At 41.7% G+C, this 16,098-nt stretch overlaps 1 protein-coding gene across 16 annotated transcripts in view; it reads left to right on the top strand.

The window, feature by feature from the left end:
- Positions 1-16,098, top strand: part of tanc2a (tetratricopeptide repeat, ankyrin repeat and coiled-coil containing 2a) — a 1,142,739-nt gene that overhangs the window by 916,842 nt on the left and 209,799 nt on the right. For all 16 annotated transcript variants that reach the window (XR_010969054.1, XM_068013145.1, XM_068013151.1 and 13 more), the window contains one exon: positions 2,498-2,631. Coding sequence is in view for 15 of the 16 variants with exons in the window: in XM_068013145.1 (XP_067869246.1) it covers positions 2,498-2,631 (134 nt within the window). In the remaining variant the exon portion in view is untranslated. The remainder of the gene's footprint in view (positions 1-2,497; positions 2,632-16,098) is intronic.

Here is a 16,098-nt window from a genome sequence, read left to right as displayed (position 1 = left end):
CTGTGATTGTAAATTATTTCTTGACCCCTTGAATGCCAATGGCTTTTTCAGCTTCCTGGAGAATTGGAGGGCACATTTTCCCATTATTTGCTAAAATTATTTTCTTCACATTTTCAATATTGGGTACTGTGAAACAGAATAAATAAACATGATTAAGTGCTTCACTGATGACTCAATGAGTGATTTATGACCAAGATTCAGGTTCCTTATGTGCACTGATGACACCCAGTTCTACTTCACTACCTCTGTGTTGTCTCACAGCTTGTTCGACATCCAGTCCTGGATGAGCTAAAATATTCTCCAGTTAAACATTGGGAAGACCAAAGCCAATACCTTCAGCCTGTGCCACAAACTGTATTCCCTTGCCACTGATTCCATCCCTTCCCTGGCCACTATCTCGGGTTGAACCAGATTTTTTTGATCCTTCCTACCCCAGAATAAAGACAGCCTACTTCCACCTAATATCACCCATCTCCACCCCTACCGCCACTCATCCGCTGCTGAAACTCTCATCCATGCTTTTTCTTCCCTCAAGGCTTGAATATTCCAATACACTCGTAGCCAGCCTCCAATCTTCAACCCTCCATAGACTTCTGATCATGCAAAACTCTGCTGCCTGTATCCTAATTCACACCAAGTCCCATTCACCCATCACCCTTGTGCTCACTGACCTACGTTGTCTTGCTGTTCCCCAATGCCTCCAATTAAAAATGCTCAACCTTGCGTTCAAATCCCTCCGTGACGTCACCCTTCCCTAGCTCTGTAATCTCTTCCTGACCTAACTCGATATTTTAACTTTAACTCTGAAAACCCTGCTTTCCTCCAATTCTGGCCTCGTGCATCCTCAACTTCTCTTTCCCCCCCCCCCCCCCCCCACCATTGGAGGATTTATCTTCAGCTGTCATGACCTACGCTGTAGAATTCCCTCACTGAATCTCTTCGCCTCTTTACTCTCTCTCCTCCTTTAGAAATTAAAACCTGCAATTTTGACCAAGTTTTTGGTCACATGCCCTCCTAATATCTTATTCTTCGGTTCGGTGACCATTTTTGTCGTGTTGCACTCCTGTTCGAATTGTGAATGGGGTAAGTGGATCTGTAGGGGTTGGAGTTATGATGTGGATGTAATTGTCTTGTGCAGTCAATATTAAGTTCATTGTACTACAAAACACTGTCTAAACTGCAATTTAAATAATTTAATTTTAGACAGATTTTTATCGACAAGTGTTATGGGGGCTGGCAGGACGGTGGAGTTAAGGCCACAATCAGATCAGCAATGATCTTATTGAATGGCGGAGCAGGTTCAAGGGGCTGAATGGCCTACTCCTGCTCTTATTTCTTATATTCTTATGTTCTATTTTTCTTATTTAATATTTTGATGCTGTAGTTTTGTAATAGTGAGTTTATTCCTATGGAGGGTATCTGCCTTTTTACCCCTCCCCATGAACTCTGCTTTCCCTCACACTAAGCTATTTCCAATATAGAATACTATAAAAATGGAACCTGAGTTTAGCAGTGCAGTCCAGGAACTAAGAAAGTACAGCATATTTTGTTATTTTTCGATATAGTAGTGAAATGTCAACGCCTCTGCCAACTCTCCTATCATACAATTTCCCTGACTACAATCACTAACTGGATTTAATCTTTTTTGCCAGCACTTAGTAGAAATCCACTGAGATGGGCAGAGGAATAATGATATCTACAAAAGCAAAAATGCTCCCAGTTAGCCTGTTAGGATCATATGACATAAGCTACTATCTATTTGATTGAATCATCAGACTGCCCGAATATAAATATAGAGTTGTCTGTAATTTTGTTCATTGCAGGCAATACATCATCTGCCTGTAAACAATGTACCCATCTCCCTACTTCAAACACATATTTGTGTTTATAGCGTGTCTGTATATTTTGTACTTTTAGCTTCAAATTTTTGATGCAAAATGCACCAAATCCCTGAAGTGATTGACTTGGCCCATTATTATTTGTGATCAGGCCAGAGAATTGCTAGAAATCTGTGGCCTGTTTATTTATTTTGGTCCCAGAACAGTATTCTAATCCAGACACGAGTTAAAGGTTGAAGGCTGGGGAACGTAAATAAAATAAACGCCAATACTTGCAGACAAGTTCTAGTGGATATTGATTCATTGAAATGCCCTTCAAAGATTTCACGTTGATTTAACTTGATTGAATACTCTTGGTCATGCAGGTAGTTAAGGATGTTGAGTGCAGAAAATGAGTGTCCCACAGTTGTAAGGGTCCTGTTCCTGAAGCTGCAATTAAGATTCATTATTATGGTTAAGAAATGCAATGTTTAGACTCTGCATCTGGCCCATATTGCATCTATCCGAGGAGTGGACGATGCTCACCATGGGTGGAAATGGGGGCAATCCTTACTCAAACAGCTTGAAAAGAAAAAGATACAATTACATTCCCTGGATTGTACAATGACAAGCTTGTCAGTATTTGTTCTAACATTCTGGTATTCTCTTCCCTCCTGTAGATGTAGAAGGTAGTAGGGATCTACCACTTACCCAGCCACCTCAGGCTCACCCCTCTATTGCCAGTGGGAGCTGTCCAAGCACACCTGAACTCCGCCGACGCCAGGAAGAAGCTATGAAACGACTGGCCACGCAGGTACAACTGACAGATGAAATGTGATGGAAGTTGAATACTAACTCACTGTAATATCTGGCATTTTGTTTTTCATATTATATCGGCCATGGAGCAGTTAACTGCTCAGATTTTTAATAGTTTGACAACTGTTAAATGCTATTAGCTGGAACTGCTTAGAGTACAAGTGATTTCAATCAGTAAAACTTGGCTGATGATCGATCATTTTAAGAAGATAAATTCAAGTTGCAAAATGTCCTTTTGCTCTATTATAGACTACTCTATATTTTAAATGGCATAATAAAAAAATTCTTGTATTGACTTGAGCAAAATGCCCACAGGTCACAAAAATCTATTTATCATCTTGCACTTGTGTCTTGCTTTATGTTACATGCAAATTAGCACATGTGAATAGATTTATAAAATGTCAAGCTGCAGTATAATTTTTAATCTGGAAACGTTTTTCTGTCTTTCGATATACTTCTCCTTGTGTTTTGACCTCCCAGTTACCCTAGTACTATACATGCAATTGAATTGACAAAGACACGCTTCACAGAGTTCTCTGGATGAACTTGTTTCTCAAAAAACATTACAAAACCCCAGTTCACAGCATTCATTGCATAACCCCAAATACAGTCACTAGCGCTTAGAGTGGGCATGCTCATGCGAGCACGATTTGCGCACTATACATGATTGGTATAACGTGATAGTGTTGTTACAGTAGCCTACTGTATAACAAGAATGTTTCATCTGTAATGCCTTCTTGCCCAATTGTTTCCCGCTCCACTCTAACCTGCAGTTTTATTTAAACTACAGTCAGTGATTAGTACAAACTGTAACCCCACAACACTTAGAGGGGATTAGAAAGATTTAAGTACTCAAAACGTATTTGAATATTCACAGAATTACAGGATCACAGAATTGTTAGAGCACAGTAGGAGGCCATTTGGCCCATCATGTCTGCACCGGCTCTCTGAATGAGCAATTCACCTAATGCCGTTCCTCCACCTTCTCCCCATAACCCTGCAGATTCTTCCTTTTCAGATAACAGTCTAATTCCCTTAAAGAAGTGTTTTTTTCTGAATTATATTTCTTGCATTCAGTGTACCTTAACGAGGTGTAAGCTAGTAAGTAAGCATAACTGTTTCTGCCTGAAATGAACAGAGCACTTATAACTAGCAATTTTGAAATTGATAATGCAAATGGTTATTGTTTTTTGCTCAATATAGGTGACTACCCATTCTAAAGAAAAATGTATGGATGTTTTAAGTGGTGGGGACTATATTTGGCAATGATCATATGTTTTTCTCTCCTTAATGAAGATAATACTTTATGCTTGGACATGGCTCCACTGGTCCTGATAGCCTTTCATTAACTCTTCCAGGTGGCCACTATTATGAGTGAGCCTTGCTTGTGTGGATATTGACAAGGTATTCAGCCTTGAAGGCCCTCTGCCTCATCCCTTTTACTTGCTGACCTGAATTGGCTCCCGGTAAAGCAATGCCTCAATTTAAAATTCCCATCTTTGTTTTCAAATCCCTCCATAGTCTCACCGCTCCCTTCCTCTGTAATCTCCTCCAACCCCACAACCCTCCAGTATATCTGTGCTCCTCTAATTCTGACTTCTTGAGCATCCACGATTTTAATTGTTCCACCATTGGTGGCTGTGCCTTCAGCTGCCAAGGCCTTCAGCTCTGGAATTCCCTCCCTAAACCTTCCTGTCTCTCGACCATTCATTCCTCCTTTAAGACGCTCCTTAAAACCTACCTCTTTGACTATCTGCCCTAATAACTCCTTATGTGGATCAGTGTCAAATTTTGTGTTTTAACGCTCCTGTGAAGCATCTTGGGATGCTTTATTACATTAAAGGTGCTATATAAATACAAGTTGTTGTTTAGAAATACCAGTTGTTGATCACCATATTTATACATAGTATTTTAAAAGAACTCAATAGAACACTACTATTTTACCACTTAAAGCATCCATATATTTTTCTTTAAAATGGGTAGTCACCGATATTGGGCAAAAAAACAATAGCCAACAACAAACAATGTGGTAAAGGGCAACCTTTGGATGTGCTATACTTAGATTTCCAGAAGGCATTTGATAAGGTGCCACATCAAAGGTTACAAAGCAAAATAACAGCTCATGATGTTGGGGGGTGGTGGGGGGGGGGAACATATTAGCATGGATAGAGGATTGCTTAGCTAACAGGAAACAGAGAGTAGGCATAAATGGATCATTTTCGGGTTGGCAAGTTGTGACGAGTTGAGTGCCACAGGGATCAGTGCTGGGACCTCAACTATTTACAATTTATATCAATGACTTGGATGAAGGGACTGAATGTATGATTGCTAAATTTGCTGATGACACAAAGATAGGTAGGAAAGTAAGTTGTGAAGAGGCCATAAGGAGTCTGCAAAGGGATACAGATAGGTTAAGTGAGTGGGCAAAAATGTGGCAAATGGAGTATAATGTGGGAAAATATGAACTTATCCACTTTGGTAGGAAGAATAGTAAAGCAGCATATTATTTAAATGGAGAGAAATTGCAAAACTCTGAGGTACAGAGGGATCTGGTACGTAATAGAAATGAGGTTAATTTTGTTTAAAAATATTTTGAATGCAGAGTACCTACAATGTTGATGGAAAAGCTACTGGAGGGAAAAATACAGATACAGCTAGTGCTTAGGAAGGCAAATGGAATGTTGTCATATATTGCAAGGGGAATAGAATATAAAAGTAGGGATGTTTTGCTACATTGTATAGGGTATTAGTGAGACCACATCTGGAGTACTGTGTACAGTTTTGGTCTCCTTAATTAAGAAAGGATATAAATGCATTAGAGGCAGTTCAGAGAAGGGTTACTCGACTGATACCTGGGATGGTGGGGTTATCTCATGAGGAAAGGTTGTGCAGGTTAGGTCTGTATCCATTGGAGTTTAGAAGAATGAGAGGTGATCTTATTGAAACATATAAGTGGACTTGACCAGGTGGATGCTGAAAGGATGTTTCCCCTTGTGGGAGAGACTAGAACTAAGGGACACAGTTTGAAAATAAGGGGTCACCCATTTAAGACGGCGATGAGGAGAAATTTTTTCTCTCTGAGGGTTGAGCGTCTTTGGAACTCTCTTCCCCAGAGAGCATTGGAGGCAGGGTCATTAAATATTTTTAAGACAGAGGTAGATAAATTCTTGACTAACAAGGGAGTCAAAGGGTATCGGGGGTAGGTGGGAAAGTGGAGTTGAGGCCACAATTAGATCAGTCATGATCTTATTAAATGGCAGAGTAGGCTTGAAGGGGCCAAGTGACCTACTCCTGCTCCGAATTCGTATGTTCGTATTTTTACTCTTTGATTTTGGTAAAATTTCAGTTATGAATGGTCCAATTTAAAGTTATTTTAATGACTCATCTTATTTAAAATAGGGAACAGAATAAATGTTTTGTTATTTAATAGCTTCCATGAGAAACACTTGAAGACATTTGTATTTCAGAAATTAATAGGTCCATACTGTCAGACCATCATCTAATTATCGGAAATACAAAGCAAGTAAAGTTTAATTGTGGAAAGCCAATTTAATCAGGAACAGTGAAGTTAAAGTAAATCTAAATTGGCCTTCAAGCGGAATTTTTTTCTGTCTGCATTATTAAACATAAAGTGACTTGTAATCTGACAGCAAGTGAGAACACACAGCCTGTGTGAAGCATCTTATTGAAGTCACCTTCTCTGTCTCCTATCGGGCAATACAGAGCCCTTGGCCTACTAGTCAGGTTTGTGAATTAGAAAAATCTTTTGGGAATAATATTGATGAGGATAGAAACCAAAGGAGATGCACCAATGTCCAGAATCTGCCAATCGATGCTAGTGTGTGACCTCACAATAACTTGTGTTTATTTAGTGCCCTTAAAGCGGAAAGCATCCCAAGATGCTTCACAGGAGTCATAGAGTTATACAGCACAGAAACAGGCCCTTCTGCCTATCGTGTCTGTTCTGGCCATCAAGCACCTATCTATTCTAATCCCATTTTCCAGCACTTGGCCCATAGCCTTGTATGCAATGGCGTTTCAAGTGCTCATCTAAATACTTCTTAAATGTTGTGAGGGTTCCTGCGTCTACCATCCCTTCAGGCTCCAGATTCCAACCACCCTCTGGGTGAAAATTTCTTCCCCAAATCCCCTCTAAACCTCCTGCCCCTTACCTTAAATCTATGCCCCCTGGTTATTGACACCTCTGCTAAGGGAAAAGGTTTCTTCCTATCAATGCCCCTCATTATTTTGTATACCTCAATCAGGTCCCGCTCAGTCTTCTCTGCTCTAAGGAATACAACCCCAGCCTATGGGCGGCACAGTGGTGCAGTGGTTAGCACCACAGCCTCACAGCTCCAGCAACCCGGGTTCAATCCTGGGTACTGCCTGTGTGGAGTTTGCAAGTTCTCCCTGTGTCTGCGTGGGTTTCCTCCGGGTGCTCCGGTTTCCTCCCACATGCCAAAGACTTGCAAGTTGATAGGTAAATTGGCCATTATAAATTGCCCCTAGTATAGGTAGGTGGTAGGGAAATATAGGGACAAGTGGGGATGTGGTAGGGAAATGGGATTAGTGTAGGATTAGTATAAATGGGTGGTTGATGGTCGGCACAGATTCGGTGGGCTGAAGGGCCTGTTTCAGTGCTGTATCACTAAACTAAACTATCCAGTGTCTCTTCATAGCTAAAATGCTCCAGCCCAGGCAACATCCCGGTGAATCTCCTCTGCAGCCTCTCCAGTGCAATCACATCCTTCCTGAAGTGTGGTGACCAGAACTGTACACAGTACTCCAGCTGTGGCCTAATTAGCATTTTATACAGCTCCATCATAACCTCCTTGCTGTTATATTCTATGCCTCAGCTAATAAAGGCAAGTATGCCTTCTTAACCACCTTATTTACCTGTGTTTCTGCCTTCAGTGATCAATGGACAAGTACACCAAGATCCTTCTGACTCTCTGTACTTCCTGGGGTTCTACCGTCCATAGTATGGTCCCTTGCCTTGTTAGTCCTCCCAAAATGCATCACCTCACACTTCTCAGGATTAAATTCTATTTGCCACAGCTCCACCCATCTATATGGTCCTGTAATCTAAGGCGTTCCTCCTCACTATTCATGACACGACCAATTTTCATGTCATCTGCAAACTTACTGATCATACCTCCTATATTAACGTCTAACTCATTAATGTACACTACAAACAAAGGGTCCCAGCACCGATCCCTGTGGTACACCACTGGTCACAGGCTTCCAATCGCAAAAACAACCCTCGACCATCACCCTCTGCCTCTTGCCACTAAGCCAATTTTGGATCCAATTTGCCAAATTACACTGGATCCCATGGGCTGTTACCTTCTTGACCAATCACCTATGCGGGACCTTATCAAACGCCTTACTGAAGTCCATGTAGACTACATCAACTGCTTTACCCTCATCTACACATCTAGTCACCTCCTCAAAAAATTCAATCAAGTTTGTTCGACAAGATCTCCCCTGACAAAGCCATGCTGACTACATTTGATTAATCCCTGCCTCTCCAAGTGGAGATTAATCCTGTCCCTAAGAATTCTTTCCAATAGTTTCCCTACCACTGATGTTAGACTCACTGGCCTGTAATTACCTGGTTTATCCCTGCTACCCTTCTTGAATAATGGTACCACATTCGCAATCTTGTGGCCAGAGAGGATTTGAAAATTTGTGTCAGAGCCCCTGCTTTCTCCTCCCTTGCCTCACATAACAGCCTGGGATACATTTCATCTGGGCCTGGGGATTTATCCACTTTTAAGCCCACTAAAACAGCTAATACTTCCTCCCTTTCAATGCTAATTTGTTCAAGTATATCACAATCCCCCTCCCTGATCTCTACACCTACATCGTCCTTCTCCATGGTGAACACAGATGAAAAGTAATCATTTAAAACCTCACCTATGTCCTCCGGCTCCACACACAGATTGCCACTATGGTCCCTAATGGGCCCTACTCTTTCCCTGGTTATTGTCTTGCCCTTAATATACATATAAAATGCCTTCGGATTTTCCTTTATCTTACCTGCCAGTGTTTTTTCATGTCCCCTCTTCGTTCTCCTAATTACTTTTTTAAGTACCCCCTACACTTTCTATACTCCTCTACAGTCGCCGCTGTTTTCAGCACTCTGAATCTGCCATAAGCCTCCTTTTTTTATCCTCATCCAATCCCCTCTATATCCCCTGACATCCAGGGTTCCCTGGACATGTTGGTCCCACCCTTCACCTTTATAGGAACATGTTGGCCCTGAGCTCTCACTGTTTCCTTTTTGAATGACTCCCACTGGTCTGATGTGGACTTTTCTGCAAGTAGCTGCTCCCAGTCCACTTTGGCCAGATCCTGTTTTATCATATTGAAACAGCCTTCCCTCAATTCTGTACTTTTATTTGCATTCCCTCTTTGTCCTTTTCCATAACTACCTTAAATCTTACAGAGTTATGGTCTCTATCCCCAAAATGCTCCCCCACTGATACTTCTACCACTTGTCCAGCTTCATGCCCTTGGATGAGGTCCAGTACTGCCCCTTCTTTTGTAGGACTTTCTACATGCTGGCTCAAAAAGCTCTCCTGTATGCACTTTAAGAATTTCGCCCCCTTTAAGCCTTTTGCACTAAGACTATCCCAGTTAATATTGGGGAAGTTGAAATCCCCTGCTATTATTACCCTATTATTTTTACACCTCTCTGAGATTTGCCTACATATCTCCTCCTCTCCCTGACTGGAGACCTGTAGTATACTCCCAGCCAAGTGATTGTTCCCTTTTTGTTTTGAAGTTCTACCCATACGGCCTCATTTGAGGAACCTTCTAAGATATCATCCCTCCTTACTGCAGTAATTGACTCTTTGATCAACGGTGCAATGCCACCACTTTTACCCCCTCCCCTGTCACGCCTGAAGATTCCATACCCTGGAATATTGAGCTGCAAGTCCTGCCCTTCCCTCAACCATGTCTCTGTGATAGCAATAATATCATATTTCCATGTGTTAATCAATGCCCTCAATTCATCTGCCTTACTAGTAAGACTCCTTGCATTAAAATAGATACAATCCAGCCTTGCATTATTCACTTGTGCCTTTACAGAAGAGAAATAGATGATGAGCATTCATAGAAGAGTTGAGAGATGACTGAAAGCATGGTCAAAAATATGTGACTCTAGAACTGAGAAGGGAAGAAGCAAGGTGGAGGTATGTCGGTGGGTATTCCAGAGAATGAGGTGAGACAACTGAAGGCTATTGCCATTTATAGCCTAGGAGAGGGAGGGAAGGTGGTGCACAGGGAGCTAAAGGACCAAAGAGAGATGAGGTACGGGTGAGGCCGTTGAGACATTCATAAGTAACAACTAATTTGAGGGATGGGGAGATAGCAGTAGTTGGCAAGGTTCATCGAATCATACAAATGGTTAAAGCACAGAAGGAGGCCATTTGGCCCATAAAGTCCATGCCTGCTCTCTGCAAGAGCAATTTAGCTAGTCCCACTCTCCCGCCCTTTCCCTGTAGCCATGCAAATTTCTCCCTTCGGGTGCTTATCTAATTCACTTTTGAAAGCCACAATTGAATCTGCCTCTACCACCCTCCACCACCCTTTCAGGCAGTGCATTCCCGATCGTAACCGCTCACTGCATTAAAAAAAGTTTTTCCTCATCTCGCTGTTGGATCATTTGCCACTCACCTTAAATCTCTGTCCTCTTGTTCTCGACCCTTCCTCCAATGGGAACAGTTTCTCACTGTCCAGACCCCTCATGATTTTGAATACCTCTATCAAATCTCCTCTCAACGTTCTTGTCTCTAAGGAGAAAAACCCAGCTTCCCCAATCTATCCAAGTAACTGAAGCCTGACATCCGAGAACTATTCTCGTAAATCTTTTCTGCACCCTCCCTAAAGCCTTCACATCTTTGCTAAAATGAGGTGCCCAAAATTAGACACAGTACTCCAGTTGAGGCCGAACCAGTGTTTTATAGATGTTCATCATAACTTCCTTGCTTTTGTACTCTTTGCCTCTATTTGTGAAGCGCAGGATCCCGAATGCCTTTCTAACCGCTATCTCAACCTGCCCTGCCACCTTCAGCGATTTCTGCACATGTACCCCCAGGTCTGTTTGTTCCTGGCACTCCTTTAGAATTGTACCCTTTAGTTTATATTGCCTCTCTTTGTTCGCTGTATCAAAGTATATAACTTCACACTTTTCTGCATTAAATTTCATCTGCTACCAGTCCACCCAATCCACCAGCTTATCTATGTCCTTTTGAAGTCTATCACTATCCTCCTCATAGTTCACAATAGGCTAAAGTTGATGGATAAGCGGGATCAGTGCAGCACAGCATGCAACCAAGGAAGTTTTGGACGAGTCTGAGTTTGTGCAGGGGACTGTTTCAGGACGTCAGCAAAGATGCCATTGGAGAAATCAAGTTGGTGTGGTTAAGAGTTTTAGTGACACGGGGGTATGAAGTAAGGACAGAAGGCAAGTGATGTTGCAAAAATACAAGTAAACAGTCTTTAGGAATTGGACTTGGGGCTTGAAGCTCAGCTCAAGGTTGAACAGAATGCTAAAAGGGTGTACTGTCTGGTTTAACCAGTGCCAACTATTGTACATTGAAGACAAACTAGTAATTATTTATGTATATGGATTTACTTCACATTTACAGATAGTGGCAGCTTTAGTCTCAACCTTTTAATTTGCTGGTGTTGCAGCTTCTGGTTATCCTGATGTGCTATGACTCATTCTGAATAGAAATTCCAGTTTGTCAAAGGGACACTGGACCAAGTAATATGGAGTTTTTCTGTAATTAGCCAATCTTCCTAGTTTGGATTGTAAAGCTACCACAGGCAAGATTTTGAATCCATTAGATTCAAAGTCTTTGTGCAGAAGTGCAATATCCATCACTTGCTGACAATTTCATTTGTACTTTCTTGCCTGTCAAATGTTACTTCCTATAGCACTATTATATTAACATTTAGAATGAAAACATTTTAGAAAGCATTGTACAGAGTTCACCAGCATACTTTGTTGATGAAATCAAATCATATTCATCCATCATTTCTTTTCTCAGTAACTGAAATTTTTCATGTCCAAAATGGTATTAGAAACAGAATAAAAATACATATTTCACAATTATGTAACTAAATTCATTTACCTTGTGTGTCTTCTAATAACTTATGTGATGAAAACCACACCTACCAAAAGTGGGACATACAAATTTCGTCATATGGAACATTTTGAACTGTTACTGGATTTGATAACTTGTTTAAAGAGAGCACAGCAGCGGCTGAAAATATGGCTGCACATTTGCATTCTAAAAGACAGTTGAATAAGAGAGACAATGGAACTGCTCCCTGATTCAATTAACGAGATGGATTTTGATCAAGAGGCATTGAATGTGTAAAAGGCCAGCATTCCATCCCCTCTCCTCTTTCCCCTGCCCCTCCCCCCTCCCCCACTGAGTGTCTGCCAAGCTTGGGAGAAAGTCCACAAACGCCGGGCAGGATATTCCAAATAAGGAGCTGGTCACGTGACTAACCTTCTGGCCAACTTGAGTTTTTTGAATTGTGCCACACAGTTAGAGAACAGACTGCAACTGAACTTGAAGAAGAGAACACCTTTGCACACACAAAGTTCCAGGGACCCACAGAAGTAACTCCAGCCTCAAGAGAGAAGACTCCTGCAGCCTTCTGGTGCCAGCTAAATAAGTGAAAGTATGCACAGGGCCCCAACGAGAACTGCAAGACTTAACTGCAATCAAAGGCTTTACATGGAATCCCAAAACGAGTAACTGAACTCCATATTAAATCAAACTTCTCCTCTTTAATTCTTTCTCCTTCTCTGTCTCTATTTGCGTGTGTGTTTATCGCGTCTGCATGCTAGCGTGATCGCGTCATGTATTTTGAGTAGTTTCAACTGAATTAGAGTTTTAAGGTTAATAAACTTGCACCTTTCTTGTTTAAATTTAAGAAAACGTGTCTGGTTGATTTCTTTGTCATTGCAGTTAGATGGCAGTGAACAAGGATTCACTGAGGGAAAGCTAAAAATACATTGTTTTAAAAATTAAACTCTGTTACGGCCAAACCAGGAATAGGCTGAGAAGGGATCCCTAGACCCCGTCCTCACCTGGTCGTAACACATAATATTAAAGGCTTCAGCCTAAGCTTGATGATTCTGTTTTCTGAAGACAAATCCAATATCTGAATGCGTACAATGTGCACAATTTCTCAGGGAAATTTAGTTAGCCAAATGATAGAAGCCTTCTCTAACAAAATGTACTTGTTGTTTTTCAAAACTACTTAAGAAAAAAAGCTAGAAGACAAATTTCAGAAACTCTATTCTGGTAAAATTTATTTTGAATATTTTGGGAGGGAGTTAAAAAGGATAAACACGGATGATGTGCAAAGCCTCTTAATTATCATCACTATTTTGTTTGATAGTTAGAAAATATAAACGTTCCTAGTCTAACAGCAGAACATTCTAGCATGAATGGTTTAGATAGTGTAAATAAAGAGAAACTGTTTACAATGGCTGAAGGTCGATAACTAGAAGACAGAAGGTAATTGGCAAAGGAACCAGAGGCGACATAGGAAAAACATTTTTAAGCAACTAGTAGTTAGGATTTTGAATATGCTGCCTGATAGGGTGGTAGATACAGATTCAATAATAGCCTTCAAAAGGGAATTATAGAAATACTTGAAGAAAAAAAATGCAGATATAGGGAAAGAGCAGGTGAGTTGGACAACTGGATTAATCTTCGAAAGAACCAGCACAGAATTGTTGGGCCACTTGGCTGCCTCCTGTGCTGTACTATTCTATGATTACTGATTGATATCTGCGAAAGAGAAAAAAAGTGTCTGTCTTTGTCCTTTGGTCCCTGTCTTATTCGTTCTCTTTTTCTATCTGGCTCAGCCCATGTCCTCCCCATCCCGTCATGACTTAGACATGAAGTTCATCAGTCAAACATCATACCCCACTCTTCAGGATCCCCCCACAACAGTTCTGCCAAACCCTGGAAGTCACCACAATGCTGCCAAACTCCATCAAAAATAGATTTTAGTATTTATGTGGCACTTTCAATGGTGACTGGGCATCAAGTACTCAAGAGCTAGTGCAATATAAACAGCATGCTAATCAGTCTATGGTAGTATTAATGAAATGAAAAAAGTTACTTCTGCCCATTTTCAATCAGGTAAAATATGAGAATATTTTATGTAAATATCTGTTAGATCTATCGTGATTGATTAAAGCTTGCCTTATAAAACTGCAGTCTTTATCCAGTAGTGTTTTCATACCTGCTTTAGTTACCAATCTGTTAGGATTCAGTTTAGATTGTGACAAATGGCTGCTCTGTTGCTCCAGTTATAAAATCTGTGCTTCTTTAATTTTAGTTAATAAATCTACCCCTAAATGTTGAGTAGTGGAGCAATCCTCTTAATTAATTAATCCCTTTTGTAACTCATGTCACATGTGTAGTTGTGAACATTTTACTTATTGTTCTAAAGTAACTGCTCTACTTTACTGATATTTTGCTTCCCTCATATTGTGGTGATTGATAGATAATTCCTTCTATCTGTGAAAGATGATGGACGTGCAGCGACCAATCTAAGTGCACACTTTCACTTATTTAGCTGGTAGCAGGAGTCTTCTCTCTCGAGGCTGGAGTTACTTCCGTGGGTCCCTGGAAATTTGCGTGTGAGAGAGATAGGTGCTCTCTTCTTCAAGTTCAGTTGCAGTCTGTTCTTCAACTGTGTGGCACAATTCAAAAAAACTCCAAGTTGGGGTGTCTTCTCTTGGTGCACCTTTGCTGATGGCTGTGAAAGCCAATTCTTGAGACCTGCCACAAGTGCCACACATGAAGCTGCCAAATGATGCTGAGTGTTATTGTTTTTGACTTTGGCGCCTGTTGCCACGCTGCTTTAGCAACTGGTCATTGTGGTAGCGCACACCAGTCCACACAATGTGTCATCATTTCCCTGTTTCGCCAGCACGTAACACCCAGCTGCGATATTCGACATTTAGGGCCTTCACGTCATGCTTGCAAGCATCCTTGAAGCGGAGCTTTGGGCGCCCCACTGGTTGTCTGGCCCCAGCTACCTCACCCTGCAAATATTCCTTGGGTACGACACCGTCTTCCATCCTGTGGACGTGTCTGATCGGCCAAAGTCGGCTCTGTTTGATTAGTGCCAACATGCTAGGGAGCTCTGCCTTTGAGAAGACTGCCGTGTTTGTGATTTTGTCCTGCCAGGATATACCCATAATGTACCGCAGACAGCGAAGATAGAAATTATTGAGCTGCTTTTCCTGGTGGCTGTAAGTCGCCCAGGTTTCACAGCCATTAAGCAAGGTGATGAGAATACAGGCCTTATAAACCATCAGCTTTGTCCTAAGGGTCAGCTTGGTGTTATCCCATGCACGTTTTGCAAGTTGGCCAAATATGGTAGCTCCTTTCCCTCTGCGTGTATTGAGCTCTGCATCAAGAGACAGATGGTCTGTCACCATGGACCCAAGGTAGCAGAATTTGCTAACCACTTGCTGTGGGGTGTTATTTAGTATGATCAGGAGAGAAGATGCAGAACTTTGTCCCATGACCATGGTTTTCTTGACGCTTATAGTCAAGGAGAACAAGTTACAGGCATGAGAGAGACAGTCCATGAATCTTTGTAGCTGAGTTTGTGATCAGGACATGACGTGTTTTTGTCTTCACTTTCAGTCTTGATAAATTGTAGAGCCTGCCACTCACTATTGAAACAAAGAATACGAAAAGTGGAGAAATACATGGAATGAAAAATTATGATAATTGTTTTGTTAACTATTTAACTTTTTAAAGTGTTCGTGGTGGTGAGACTTTCTCTAAACCACAGAAAAATGTCATATATGTTATTTAAGTAATTTTTTGGGGGGTTTCTGTGACCTTGTACCAAAGTTACAGTGGACGAGAGGGAGTACCCCTGTGGAAATCTGCATCCATTGTATTCAATCAAACTCCTATTTCTCCAGACCATATTCGACGTCACCTTCTCTGCCTCCTACCAGCATTTATTTTATTGAATCACAGCTAATTACAGAGCAGTGTGCCGTGTGCTACACACTGGATAGAAGACCTGTAAAATGTGGATTTGCATCTTTGGTCTGACACTGTGGGCTGAATTTTGTGGTCCCCCCCCAGGATGACAACGAAGACGGGGGGTGCCCATAAAATTGCATTGGAAGGCGGGAGGGAGGAGTGCCTGTCGCCTTCCCGATGCCTTCCAATTTAGTCTGGGGCGGGGAAGGTCGAGGACAGCCTTCCCACCCCAGGCCAATTGAGGCCCTTAATGATCAATTAATGGCCACTTTAGGGCCTCTTCCCACCTCCACCTCAATTAATGTGGAGGGGTCTGATGCTGTGGGGTCGGGGTATCCCTCTTTTAAGGGCAATCCAGGCCTCCGGAGAGCCCCTCCGGCGGTGCTCACTGCCAGCCCCCCCCC

Source organism: Heterodontus francisci, chromosome 33, assembly GCF_036365525.1.
Source record: "Heterodontus francisci isolate sHetFra1 chromosome 33, sHetFra1.hap1, whole genome shotgun sequence".
NCBI classification, from domain to species: domain Eukaryota; kingdom Metazoa; phylum Chordata; class Chondrichthyes; order Heterodontiformes; family Heterodontidae; genus Heterodontus; species Heterodontus francisci.
The sequence above is the reverse complement of the archived record's forward strand: the minus strand, read 5'-3'. Positions and strand labels throughout refer to the sequence as shown.